The following is a 14,123-nucleotide window of genomic DNA, read 5'->3' as shown; positions in this document are numbered from 1 at the left end:
CATAATTTTAATTGAAGCAAATCATGCAGTTAATTACAGCAGTGGAAAAAAGTTTTTAAACAGCTGAATGATTTCCTCTGCAACAACAGTGGGTTTGAAAAATTCCAGTCTGGTTTTAGGGCCCAGCACTGCTGGCCCTGTTAGATCTCAGTGCTGTGTTCGATACTGTGGATCAGAATATTCTGCTGGACAGACTTGAACACTGGGTTGGTCTCTCTGACACAGTCTTAAATGATTCAGGTCTCATCTCACTGGTTGACAGTTCTTTGTGGCCATGGATGATCACTCCTCCAGTAAAACAGACCTGACATGTGGTGTCCCACAGGGCTCTATCTTAGGTCCAGTACTTTTCAGTCACTTACCACTTGGCAATATTATTAGACATCATAACATCAATTTCCATTATTATGCAGGCGATATCATTTCTGTATGTCGGTAAACTTAAATGACTACAGTTCTATCAACAGCTCAATTACATGAATCTGAGACATCAGCTTGTGGATGACTCAGAACTTACAGCTAAATGAAGACAAAATATCCATCCATCCATTGTCTATACCCAATTATCCCTTTTCGGGGTTGCAGGGGGGCTGGAACCTATCCCAGCTGTCAACGGGCGAGAGGCGGGGTACACCCTGAACCGGTCGCCAGCCGATTGCAGGGCCACATATACGGACAAACAGCCATTCACGCTTGCATTCACAGCTAAGGACAATTTTAGAGTCACCAATTAACCTAATGAGCATGTTTTTGGTCTGTGGGAGGAAGCCGGAGTGCTTAATCCACGCATGCATGGGAAGAACATGCAAACTTCACACAGAAAGGCCCTGCTGACCCGGGGATCAAACCGGCGACTTTCTTGCTGTGAGGCACGCGCACTACCTGCTTTTCCAACGTGCCGCCACGAAGACAAAACAGATCCTTGTTATTGGAGCAAAAGCTGAGAGAGAGAAACTGTCTGAACACCTAAATCTACTTACACTAAACATCAAGGAACAGACTGATTCAGACCTAAATTTTGAACATCACATTAGAAACGTGACTAAAGTGTCATTCTGTCAGTTTAGGAATATTGCCAAAGCCATCCGTTTCTATGCTGGCCAGACATGGAGAAGTTAATGCATGCTTTTATCTCCAGCAGGCTGGACTACTGTAACGCTCTTCTATGCGGTGTATCTAAGAAAGCTATTGGTCAGTTACAGCTTGTGCAGAAGGCAGCAGCAGACTTTTGATGAAAACCAGGCAGAGTCCACATTACTCCAGTCTTAAAATCTTTACTTTGGTTACTTGTCTTGTCTGTCACTTTAGAATTCGTTTTTTTAAATAATTGAATGGCTTTGCCCCATCTTATCTGTCTGACATGGTGAAGACATATGTGCCTGTAAGGTCGCTTACATCCTCTGACTCAAACCTCTTGACTGTTCTGAGTCCAGTACTGTAAGGCACGGAGAGGCAGTCTTAGTTAATTACAGCTCCCTGAGGCTCTTAGGGGTTCTAAACCTGCTGATTTATGAACAGATTCTTAAGACACATCTTCTTCATATCATTTTGTGTCTTTTCTTTTTACCTAACAGTTGTTTAATTTTGTTTTATTTGGTTGTTTTAATTTTACTGTTATTTTATTTTTGTTTTCCTGTTATTATTGTTTTATCACACATCTTATTATTATTTGATTTTATCTTAAACACTTGGTGTTGCCTTTTATGAGAGAATTATTCTATATAAAAGTTGTCTTTATTATTATATTCTAATTAACTGTTAATCGTAAAAGCATTCATGACAAACACTGACAGTAAGACCATCTCTCATGATCTTAAATCATAACTGAAGTTAGGATATATGGAACTGACATTGCCTTTGTGATAGCCGAGTAGATGTGAGTGGTAGATTTATAGAAATAACAACAACATTGGTCTTGTCAAGTACTGCCATCTTCTGGTTAGGAAGAAATACAAAAAACCTTACTTTTGAGTCTTTGATGAACATTTTTTGTAACTATGACACCTGGAGTCAGATTATCTTAAGCATTAGGTTTGCATGTGAAACCTCAGCTTCAGATCTGTTAGTTTTAATTACCTGCAGTAAGACAGAGGCTGTTTGCTATACTTCTGTAAGTGGCCATGATGTTCCGAGTGTATTGTGATGCTTGCAGAATGATGTCATGTTACTGTTTGATGCCTGGTAAGCTTTCAGGAAAGGTTGGAGTGTGTTGGTGTTTAGGATCAGTTCAGGTTTAGACACATTACACCATCACTCCTCTCTAAGTCTGCAGTGAAGAAATGGCTTCCAGCAGGCAGTTGTGTTCCCCGTTATCCTTAGTATTGTGTCGAATATGGTCCTCCTGTTCAGTGTGTCACTGGGGATATTTTCCCCTTTGTCCTGGCACTCTTTAAAACTGTTTGCTTGTCTAGGGCCTTAGAGAAAGGGATAGGTCTCACTCACTCACTCACTCACTCTCTCTCTCTCTCTCTCTCTCTCTCTCTCTCACACTCACACTCACACACACACACACACACACACACACACACACACACACACACACACACACACACACACTCATTTCACTCACCCATTTCATTTAGTGTGAGATAATTCCTCTCAATCTGTGGCCTGAGGTCTCCTGGCATGGAGGAAGCAGTAAACTAAGCCTCTGTGCTGACGGATATCCAGATCTCTGCCCTATCCTTTCTTTTCCCAGAGCTCATCTCTCCTCCCCTGTTCCTCCTTCATTCTCCCTCTGTTTCTCCTGCCCAGCAGAGTCAGCAAAGCCCCTCACTGTGCTGCTAGCAGCCGCATGGTCACCAGCCCACGCAGGGCTCACACTGAGGCTCAGCTGAGGCTTAAGCTGCAGCCACTGCCAGAAGAGATGAGCTTAGAGTACAACTGTAGCCTGCCTATGATTTCAGAGTTGAATAAATTGTTGGTATTGATTAAAGTGTTTGTTATGATTAAATAAAGAAGTTCATAATTGACATGAGCAGCAATATTACATGTAATTCAGCAAAATATTCAGCAACACCTAATCCACAGACAGAAAAGAAAGGGAAAAAGTCATCATGGTAAAAGTTCCAATTTTTATCCTCAGTACAAATTCAAGAAAAAGGTGGCAGTCCAGAGATTTAAAAAAGGAAAAACCGTCAATCCGTGTCGTCACATGTCTTTTTAAAGAACATATAAAAAGCAGGAAACAGGAAAACAGTTTGACTTGTGAGAAAACAAGTCAACACACAAACAATACATATAAAGAAAAAATATAAGAAAAAAACATGAAGCTGTGAAACTGAAGTAGAGAAATAAAAAAAAAATAACAGAAAAAAAAAATGATTTAAAGAGGAGGAAAAGTCTGAGAAATCTGAGGAAATATCCCAGTGATGTCAGTAAAATTATTTTGAAATTTCCCTTTTACAGGTCCAAAGCCCTCATGGTAATACAGTACCAAATATCTGCAGTATCCCTTTAAAAAAAAAAAAAAAAAACTTGGAACAAAAGAAATTAAAGGATAAAAGGATTGCAGTTCACATGGTCTATGCTGATACCTGCATAACTCACACTGATCATTTTAAACTCGAAATCAGTCATCATTTGTCATTTGGATCGCTCTGTCTGTATTTTACTGTTCAGTTCTGAGTTGTGTGTTCTTACTGTATGTATGTATTACTGAGTTTGTGTCAATGTGTTGCGTATTTGTTGAGTTGAATGCAGTTTTAAAGCCCATCCAGGGACAGGCATTGCGAAGTAGCTTAGACCACACTGTAAATGCTGTGGTGTGTGGTACTGGTTCACGCTACATACTTGTCCCTGTACAAATATAGTTTTTGATATTTCTAATTTTTTTTTTCTCACGTTTTTAACAGCTTGATTGCTGCATTTATCCTGCATTTGTTTTGGGGAAGCACAAACATCCCAGAGATCATGTTTGTTGCATTTTTGAAGAAGGAGATGCAAAAACACCACAATACCATAAAAAAATACTCCATACATTTACTCTTATTTACACCAAATGTGTGGCTAAAGCAGGGAGCGCAGCAGCCAGCTGAAAGGTGATCTTGTGCTATTCAGAAGATGAACAGGTGAACAAACTCATTTTCTTCTCTGACCATGGAAAAACCCAGCAGTCCATTTGTTTGGTTTCTAAAGATGTATTGGCCCTCGTGCAGAGTGCAGCTCGAGAGCTTTTTGTGTGTTGCATGCTTAAAACCATCCACTCTGCCCTCTCTGCTCTCCCTCACTCACGCCACGTCTTTGATTTTTGTGACCAGAGTTTGGTATTACTTAAACTGCTTTATGTGGCAGCTGGTTCAACCCCCTATTGACTTTGCCCACATACCCTCAGGCGCACACACACGCACAAACACACACGCACATATTGAGCCTCTCCTCTCCTCAGTGTTATTTTAACAATCCCACCCCCCCCCAACCACTCTTTTGGACACTACTTGTATAGACTGTGTGCCAAGAGAAGGATTAGTGTTTTATATCACTTCTGACATTGTGCTGGATCCCCCTGTGGCTCCAGTTTCTGTGTCTGGACGTTGGATGTTTTCAGCGCAACTTCCATGCTTGTTGTCGCCCTTGCCTCTGGAGGGATATTGGCATTGCTTTGTCTCAATGGCCTCAACCACACGAAAAAAACAGATCTCAGCCATTAACCAGCTTCTGACCGATACACTGTCTTTACTCCAGGTCTTCACAACAGCCACCAATCACTAAAACGTCCCAGACATTCACAAAGTTGGTACTGTCTTAAGGAGTAACATCATTTATCTGATGTCCTCTAATAATCACATGCTACTCATCTTTTCTACATATCAGTCTTCATGTTGACAAGCTGCATTGTTGTTTTACTCAGAAAATCCTCATCTGCACCTCTCTTTCTCCTTCTCTGCATCCGTCCTTCCTCCCCTCTCTTTCCCCCTGTGCTTATTAGTTAATGAATTGCTGCTCCTGAGGGCGATGGGAAAGGAAAACAGGCTGGCTCCAGGCAGATAGCTGGCCAGTGGCTCGGGTTTCAAAAACACTGGCTTCTGTCGCTCTGACAGCCAATTTGTCCCAGCCTGCCTTCAACAAAAGGCCACATCTGGTCATTAGATCCCAGGGTTTGAAGGACAATGTGGACAGACCATACTAGATTTGTCTAGTTTTGTTTATGTGCTGAGCTGTAGTTGTGTTCTTGGTTACTGAGAGAAGTAAACCATTACCTCCACTTTACGTTACCTATAGAATTGTGACATCTTGTTTTGTCATATCTGACAAAGAATGGTTTTAATTGCCCAAAACACCACTTTCCATTCAGAAGTTGCATTTAAACTCCTGGAGTGGGTTTCCACCACAGGCAGGGGTAGTTATAAACTGCTCCTCCTCTTTTCATTGGGTGGTGGAAATGAGTAGCCTGCATGAAACAAAGTCTTTACAAGATCAGTTTTCCAAAGTACTGCTCACAGTTGTAGGTTCTCCCAAATGGAGTAACAAACTTCAGTGCATGTCTCCTCAGATAGGAACATCCTCAGGATACAGTTTCTAGCCTTGAGCTCATCATTGCTTTGCAGTTCACTGAATTCATGTTCGATGCTGTCAGACACATCAGCTGGTTCCATGTTAAATGTTCGAACACATATGTTCAGCTGCATCTGAATATGCCTGACCAGCAGACTTTTGTTCTTGCAGAGCAGGAAAATGGACAGTGTTTCCTCTTTCCAGTTGCACTTGCCACAGCTTTAATTTCACTTCAAATGATTCAGGTTTTCCTTCATCTCTATGAATCATTCCAGACAAACTGACACTTTGGAACACTTTTGATTTGTCTGGTGCTAGCAGCTCTACAACAGCAACAAGGCTCTCCTCCCTTGCTATTAACTTGTTCACCGCAAAACCTGCCTGCATAACACTGTCTCTGTCAGAATGTGGTCTTGTGGGGCACCCAAACTGCCAAAGAGCGTGAACTTGCTCCCTTCATCCAAGCAGATTTGCCCTTCCAGCTCATCTGGTTTAGGATGTTTTGGGCTGTATTAAGCTCCAGATTGTCCTTTTTCATTTCTGTGAGCTCGTCCCCACAAACTAACTTAGGCACACTCGCTTGCATTTTACGTCCACAAAACAATAAGAATTTCTCCATTTCTCATGGAGAACCACCACATGCATGTTATGTTCAGGGACTACACAGCAGCACATGCTAGCCTACTGTTTTTTGTACTGTTTTATTTAGTCACCAATAAGTTACCAATTCTTTTCAGTCAGTTGCTAAATCCACCAAACGTTTCAGCTGTGAATTCTACTTTTTATCAAGCTTATAATGTTCTGTTTTTGTTTATGGCGTCAGAACGGTGTTAAATGGTTATTAATGTTGCATTAAACTGCATCACACTGAGAAGTGGAATGAATGTTACACACTTGATTTCTGTTGCGCATTTGTACATATGTACCAGTGATGTGTGCCCCCCTGCATAATCAGCTTCAACTCCAACTGTCCTTCCAACTGAAGTGTTCTTTCCCATTAAAAGCTCTCTTTATCAAGCTAATGAAGTTTGTTGTAGAGTTTGAATTTTCTGAGTCGGCCTGTTGAGAAAATTGTGTGTTTCTTGTCTGTTTGCAGATGCTAACCATGAAGCAGCAGCAGAGGCCATTGAGAACATGGCTGACGCAGTCACACATGCAAGATTTGTAGGAACCGACCCCGCCAGTGATGAAGTCGTCCTTATGAAAATTCTGCAGGTACAGAATGTTTACTAGTAGTAACTCCACTGGTCTTGCTCTGACCTGATAGACCTGACAAATGATGTCCATGTTGTCTCAATCCCTGTGCAAGTTAATCCAGTATAGTGTGGCAGCCTTTCAATAGCGAAGCCCTTTGAAGATATTTAAGTTCATAGTAAATTCTAAAGTCTTGACAATGAACATACAGTTGGCACAACACTTCTCTGAGAGAAGCATCACAAGTAGAGCAGAATGAGATAGCTAAACCACAAGAAGTGTGTTTTTCAGCCTTTTGACAGTCCTGCATATTCATGAAATCTCTGTGCTAAAGACTTCTTTTTACAATGAGACATCAGTTTCAAATGAACACTGCACAGGCAAGTACACACCATACAAGCATTTCTATATTATTTATTTAGTTTTTTTTACTTTATTTTATAAATATGTAAACAAGATTAAAATGCTATCTCTCATTGTTGTTGAAAGAAAATCAATGTATCATATAATACAAAGCACCAGAAGACTGACTCTGGGGCTGACAAGCCAGCGGGTCTTTCATTTGATGCAGTGCCAGCATTAAGTCTGGTGATACTACCCAGTACAAGGCTATACCTGCTTCTGCCTGTTCATAACAGTAAACAGCCAATTTAATGCACAAAACTAACATCTTTTTTTTTTAAATTTCCAACCGAAAAGCAACAATAAAATATTTTGAATAATGAATATGTCACTTAGCACTACAGTCATTATGGGAACCGGATGCTTGATTTCACCATTTTACCATGAGTGTCACCGATATCTCCAAGCTTTCACTTGGGAGTGAACTACACATTTTCAGACTGCTTTTTGTGAGTGTTTTTCCATGCTGGGTAAAAAACATACATATAGCAGAGTGAGTAGTTGCACAATTTCACTTGACAACTCCAGTACACATTATTTTCAGTGTCCTCGTGTCAAATACTTGTTCCATGAATGTGATTGATATGTCTGTGGATTTTAGTACAGTCATAGTATGTCATAATCCTTATCTTATTTGTTTCAGGTCCTGAGGACTCTGCTTCTGACTCCAGTCGGAGCCCATCTGACCAATGAGTCTGTCTGTGAGATAATGCAGTCCTGCTTCAGGATCTGCTTTGAGATGCGCCTCAGTGGTGAGTCACATCAGACACTCATCAAGCACTATTTCTGAGAGGATGGTCATTTCTAGGAAGACTCAGAAGATTTTAAAGATGTTTTACTTCATATCAACTCATGGTACAAAATATTTATTCTGGGGGTCAGGACCTGCAAATGGGTGTCAAGATAAATCTGACAGTTCTGGAGACGACAGTAATGGGATAGGAATACAATCTAAAATGTGTTGTATGATTATTTATGTTTTATGACTTTTTAACAATCTTTATTTTTTATCTTTATTTTTACTCCTCCAGAATCTAAAAGGATTCAAATCCAACAAGCTGAGAAAAAGATGTGCTTAACTGAAACCTGTGATGAAGGGTCACATTATTGCTTTGTTTTAAGGGGACACATTTAACAGTGTATTAGGGGCAGCACTGTTTAGCTAAGACTTTGCAGACAATAAGAAAGAAATGTCCATATATCTCTTGTATACACATCTTCTTTCATCTGTTTGATGACGTTTGTTGAGCAGTGTCTCTGAGGTGTAGATGCACGCTGTCTTCCTTGGTGTTGAAATGGTCAGTTGAGAATGAATGACAGCACATAAAATTTTGTTAATTAATTCAAATTTCAAATGCATAAGCTGAAAAAAAGACATCACTTTTCTCAGGCCTGCTCTATTAGCTCTACCTCGCTTATACTCCCCTTGAAGTTTGTCTAAATGTCTCTGTGCCTGACTGTTGCTATCTCCTCAATTCATGTACCTTCCTCTGTTTCAGTCTGTTTGGTTCCAAAGTCTCTTTCTCCCGTGTGTTTGCAGAGCTCCTCAGGAAATCAGCTGAACATACACTGGTTGACATGGTACAGCTACTGTTTTCAAGGTAAATGAATGGGACAGTGGTGGATGAAGATGAGTGTCATATGAAGGTTGATGGTTGTGTTCAGACATACTTTAACGTGGACTTTTTGGAAGTTGTTAGGACTCAGTATGTTTACATTCAGTTTTTTTGTTATATATTGAAATATGATGCTTGTTTGGGTTTTTTTTTTTTTATCAAATCAAAACACTTTTGTGGGGCTAAAATTGAAGCATGAATGCTGCTTCAAAGTGAAGGAAAGTGAAGGATACTTTAAAATCCCAAATCTTAAGTTGTCTCACCACAGAAGAAGAGCAGGCCAAACTGCCCCTCCTCCATCACCTCTGGATTACAGATAGACGGTTTTCTGCATATATCTGTCTCTCAGGCCTCATTATACCCCTTGGAGCTCATGAATTTCATTTTGTACTCTTCACAGGGTCAATGAACCACTGATTCACTAATGCCATAACATGATTTCTCCTTTGGCATTTAGCGTAAGAGCTCCTCTCCTCCATCTTCCCCCACCACACAAACCACCTTATCCAGATGCATCAGAGTGCCAGTCACATTCAGTCACAGACAAGCGGATGAGCCAATTGAGCTTCACACTGCATGATCTGCATATAGATGAAGCTGGTCTCTGCTTCAACAGCAAAGCTCCCAGCCCCATACCTACAAAAAGACACACAGGCACACATACAGAATTAGCATTGCCAGTGATCCCAGACAGAAGCAATCAGGAAAATCAGCCACAAGAAAAGCTTTCTGCTCATCTGAATGTGACAGAGCACACCTGGAGAACAAATAGAGCTCTAAATAAAGTTATGGGTTTATCCACCTCCTGTGTGAAGGCGTGTATGTCTCCATCGAGACAGTTTGGCGCAGGATTTGCCATAAAGTGAGGGTTTATCTCCCCTCAAGTGAAGTCCAGTGTTGGTTTTTGCCAAGCTTGTCACCATTCACTGACTCTCCCTCCAAGCATTCTTGGCTTGTTTTATTTATTGGCAGGACTCTTGTATGACACCTTATTATCATGTCCTCTAACAAGATTTTACTGTGCGAGCGTGGAAATAGAAAAGCACGGCAGCCACAGTCATAAACAGAGGCATCCCTGCACATGAACCGGAGACATAAATTTAGTGTGGGATTTTTACTACATCCCTCTGATACTGCTCACACACATGCACGCACTTCACATCTCATTTTGCACATGTTCAACCCCCAGCCCCCCACTTGTCCACAGACCCTGGGTAATAGAGATGTGAGAGGGTCTTGGCTGCCCCTCCCCCATCAGAGAATAATGAGCAGCAGCTTTCTTCAGCTCCTCAGAAAGACTCTTAGATTGCCTGCTGAAAGTATTAGGCATGTTAATCTGTTGGACCCACAGATCATCCAATAATCGTGCTCGCAAGACAACACTCTATTAACGCTGAGTTAATGTCAGGAGGGGGGCCGTCGGCTCCTTTTTCTTTGTTGGTCTGTGTGTATGTGCGTGACTGGTGGTGACATCTCATTTTCCAGCAAGGCTCTGAGTCCACAGAAACCAAGTGGCACACACACACACACACACACACACACACACACACACACACACACACACACACACAGAAAGAGTGCGATGCCTTGGGAACAGCAGCCAGCATTGCTCATCAAATGCTGGAAAAGTTTATTAGCTCAGGTTTCAAATGTTGAGGTTCCCACCGTGATATTGCCTCTTAAGCAGCTTAGGACAGGTTCTAAATTCCTTTTGTGTGAATTGTGTCATGTGTTTTAGGTCAAGAAAATACATTAAAGGGGCACAATTCTTCATTGCACTTCTGTCGATTTGGGGGAATCATAGTAGACAGATTTGACAAATTGTCAAAATCTAAGCAGGCGAGGCTGAGATATAATGGCTTAAGAAGTGAAACGATTGGTCGATAAATCAATCATTCAATCGTCTGTAACAATTATGATAATCTGCTAAATATTTTGGAAGCAAAAATAACAAAAATCCACAGGTTCCTGCTTTCAGAGGTGTGGCACCATGCTTAACCAGTACAAGAAAACAAAGAGATCATATGTGCTAATTGCTCAAGTATCAATAGGCTACACCTCAAGACTTAACACCAGTCTGTGCCTCATTCACATTAAATCATTTGAACAACACAGTGAATAAAAGGTAAGCTGTATTTCAATGAGTGTGCAATGTATTTTCAGTATTTGAGATAAACTATGCCAGTAAGATGTCTAAATTACAAAGGTGTCCCAAGATGCAGCTGTAATGGTAAAACCTGTGGGTAACAATACAGTTTCACATTTAATTTGGAAAAATGTCACCTTTTTAGGTGAGCCACAGCTCTGCATCCTACACAAAATTCTTTAGTATTTAGTGATGTACACAAATGTCCTTTTCTGTGGAACATGGAATATGCTGTTTGGGCCTTTTTGAAAACCTAGTGTCTGAACCAGCAAAGTAACATAAGGATACAATTAAAGAAAAAACAGCAAAGGCATCAGCAACACAATAAATGCCTTTTTAGACACAAAATCATGCTTTCAGGTTTCCTGTACTTATGAGACTGGTGCCTGGACAATAGTCTGGAAAATAGGCTATATTTATATCAGAGGATTGTTTTATGTTTTATGGCTGTTTCTTTCAGGCTACCACAGTTCAAAGAAGAGGCCAAGAGTTATGTGGGTGCCAACATGAAGAAGGTAACAGGACTGAGATGTTGATTGTCTATTTTATCTGCTTGCTTAATGTTCTGTTTTTCTCCATTTTTACAGCATTTGTTTTTCTCATTGTCAGTGTGTTGTTTTAGGTTTCTGTCTGAACATTGTATCTGTGGCTGTATAATACAGTTAATGACGTAAAAACATCACTTAACTGACAGAAATGTAGACATGTCCGAAATATCAAGATCAACCACATTTTTTCTGCATATTCTAATCTATAGTACTCTATTTACATCTAAGGTAAAATGCCCTTGATTCATTAAACAGTGTAATTAAGGATTCAAAGCCTGGATAAACCTTCAACGCCCCCTTTATGATCATCCTGCTCCTGTCACCTGCTCCTAACAGTGCAGTCCCCTATAATCTCATTTCTGCCCTTTCACCTCAGTTTGGCTTTTTGGAACTTTTAGTTTTCAGTTTGAGTTGCCCATCTTTCTGTGTGTGCCTGTTTTCTTCCCACAGACCCCATCCTGTGTCCTGCACATGCAGGATCTGATTTGTGAAGAGCAGTGTAGAAACACAAGTCAGAATGGCCTAGAGAGGGTACTGAACTTCCTATGTGATTGGCCTGCTGGTGTAGTGCACTGACAGGCAGGGTTAACATGGCTTCTTGGCAGGAGTGCATGGGGTGCTTTGGGTTGCTATTAAACTTTGGTGGTTTTCATGTTTTTTCAAATAGTTTTTCTCATGCCCTTTCAAGTTCAAAAGTTACCATTGAATTAATTCCTTTAGAGATGAAAGTTTTTTTTCCATTATTCCACCATTAGGCATTCTAGTTGCTCATTCTAGTTGAAAATGAGAACATTAAGTGGTAGAACTGAACTGAACTGAACTGAACTGAACTGAACTGAACTGAACTGAACTGAACTGAAGTTTGAGCAATGGCTATCAAAATGCTGCAAGTATCAAATACTGCCATTGCAATGCATCCTTTAAGGTGACTAATTACCAATTTCTACACCCAAAGTTGAAGTGATGTCAGTAGTTTAAGGCGCACCTTAGTGACCATAAACATGTTTGACCCAGAATTGAATTACGCAGAAAAGCTAGTGTATAGCAAGGGGTGCCAAGACAAAGTGAATCACATATCTACTGCTTTGGAGACAGTCCCGGATGTTTCCCATTGAAAAGATTATTCCCTTTTCTTACATATGAACTCATCCAGTGGAGACGTGACAGGGTTCAGTTCATAGGAAATTGGACCTCTGGCCCTGTGATTCAAAAAGTCTCCCAGCAGTGCAATTTGGGGCAGCTGAATAAGGTCCAACTTTATACATGTCATGGTAACACATCATGCAGGAAATAAACTACTTTGTCATGTATGGCAATGTGACAAAATAACTACCCAGAGCTGAGTATGTTAAGCATGCTCTCAACACTTAACACTTAAGCAAGCTTCAGGCTCATGAGGGACAAGAGAGAACCTGTCACTTTGAGTCTGGATGTGTGGATTGACAGTTATAGAAGTGTATGCTGCTCTTTATCAGAGGAACGTTCATGTACATTTGCCATACCAACCAGTAAGTCTTTATTCTTAAGCCTTCTGTTGTGTGAAACAAATCAGATGAAGCATAAATCTCACCCTGATGTGACTAATTCAAGCTTTCAAGTGAGACATCTTCTTTGCCTCATTTTCATCTAATGTGCCAAGCCAGAAATGGCTCGTCCCTACCATCTGTGGTTGTATGGTTAGTGAGAACTGCAGGTGTAATTGGTGTCGTTTCTCCATTCGCCCCAAGGGGCGACAGTGTGTTACTTTGAAGGTGCTATTGGGAATTTTCAGAAAATCTGTGTTATTAATGATACCGTTGGCTGGTAAGTGAACTGTAGTCAGTATCCTGTTCCTCATGTTCACACTCTGAAGGTGCAAGTGAGCATCAGCCAAAACGCAGATGTGATGTACATGAGACTGAATGCTAAAATAAACACTGAATGCTGGAAACTAAATTACAATCACATTTAGAATAATGGCACTATTTGTAATGTTCCTATATTTTGTTGGGACTGCTAGCTCCATTATACTACCTACCAGCGTTGGAAATTCATCTTTTTTCATATTTTTTACCAGCAACCATTTTGTAATTTCACTTTTGTGTGTAACGAAATTTTGTGTAAATGTTGTTAGGTTACAGTTAGCTAGTTGGCCGTTCTGCCTTTTGTCGCTCTTGGCTAGTAGAAAGCAGTTGTAGTTTGCTTTTTACCGTTACATAATTTTTTGTAACCTAAAATCAACACCATTTGTCATAATACACTAGTAGTAATTTGGCTAGCAGGCCAACTAACATATCCACACAGATAATATTTAGCTACCAATAATGTATGTTATCTAGCTAGCAATTTGTCTGCATTAGCAAGCAAGCTAATGTTAGTTAACAGTATCTATAGCTATATTTCACTGGTTAACTTAGACTTTGGACTTGGACTGTTGATGTTAGCACACTCCATTTCAAAGCTACTGTTACACTGTTAGCCAAGACTCTTTGGAGTGTGTATAAATATGTCACATCCTTTGCACCCCCCCCCCCCCCCCCAAAAAAAAAAAAAAAAAAAAAAAAAAACTTGATGGATGAGAGCTAGCTAGCTGGTTTGGCAAATGCACATCTGGTTACGTTCCACACCTCTGATGAAGAGCAGCACAAAATGGCTTCCCTAAGCTTTTCAGTGGAAATACTATGGGATCCCCTGTGCAGTGGATGGGAAAGTCCCAAGTAGGTCTGGGCTGAAATGGACTTTTAA

At 40.5% G+C, this 14,123-nt stretch overlaps 1 protein-coding gene across 4 annotated transcripts in view; it reads left to right on the top strand.

The window, feature by feature from the left end:
* The window catches only part of gbf1 (golgi brefeldin A resistant guanine nucleotide exchange factor 1), a 101,185-nt gene that overhangs the window by 56,345 nt on the left and 30,717 nt on the right, over positions 1 to 14,123 (top strand). For all 4 annotated transcript variants that reach the window (XM_070978299.1, XM_070978301.1, XM_070978298.1 and 1 more), the window contains exons 5-8: positions 6,590 to 6,708; positions 7,733 to 7,841; positions 8,630 to 8,690; positions 11,312 to 11,366. In XM_070978299.1, coding sequence (XP_070834400.1) covers positions 6,590 to 6,708; positions 7,733 to 7,841; positions 8,630 to 8,690; positions 11,312 to 11,366 — 344 coding nt within the window. The remainder of the gene's footprint in view (positions 1 to 6,589; positions 6,709 to 7,732; positions 7,842 to 8,629; positions 8,691 to 11,311; positions 11,367 to 14,123) is intronic.

Source organism: Chaetodon trifascialis, chromosome 13 (assembly GCF_039877785.1).
Source record: "Chaetodon trifascialis isolate fChaTrf1 chromosome 13, fChaTrf1.hap1, whole genome shotgun sequence".
In the NCBI taxonomy this organism is placed as follows: Eukaryota; Metazoa; Chordata; class Actinopteri; order Chaetodontiformes; family Chaetodontidae; genus Chaetodon; species Chaetodon trifascialis.
This window is presented reverse-complemented; position numbering and strand designations above follow the sequence as displayed.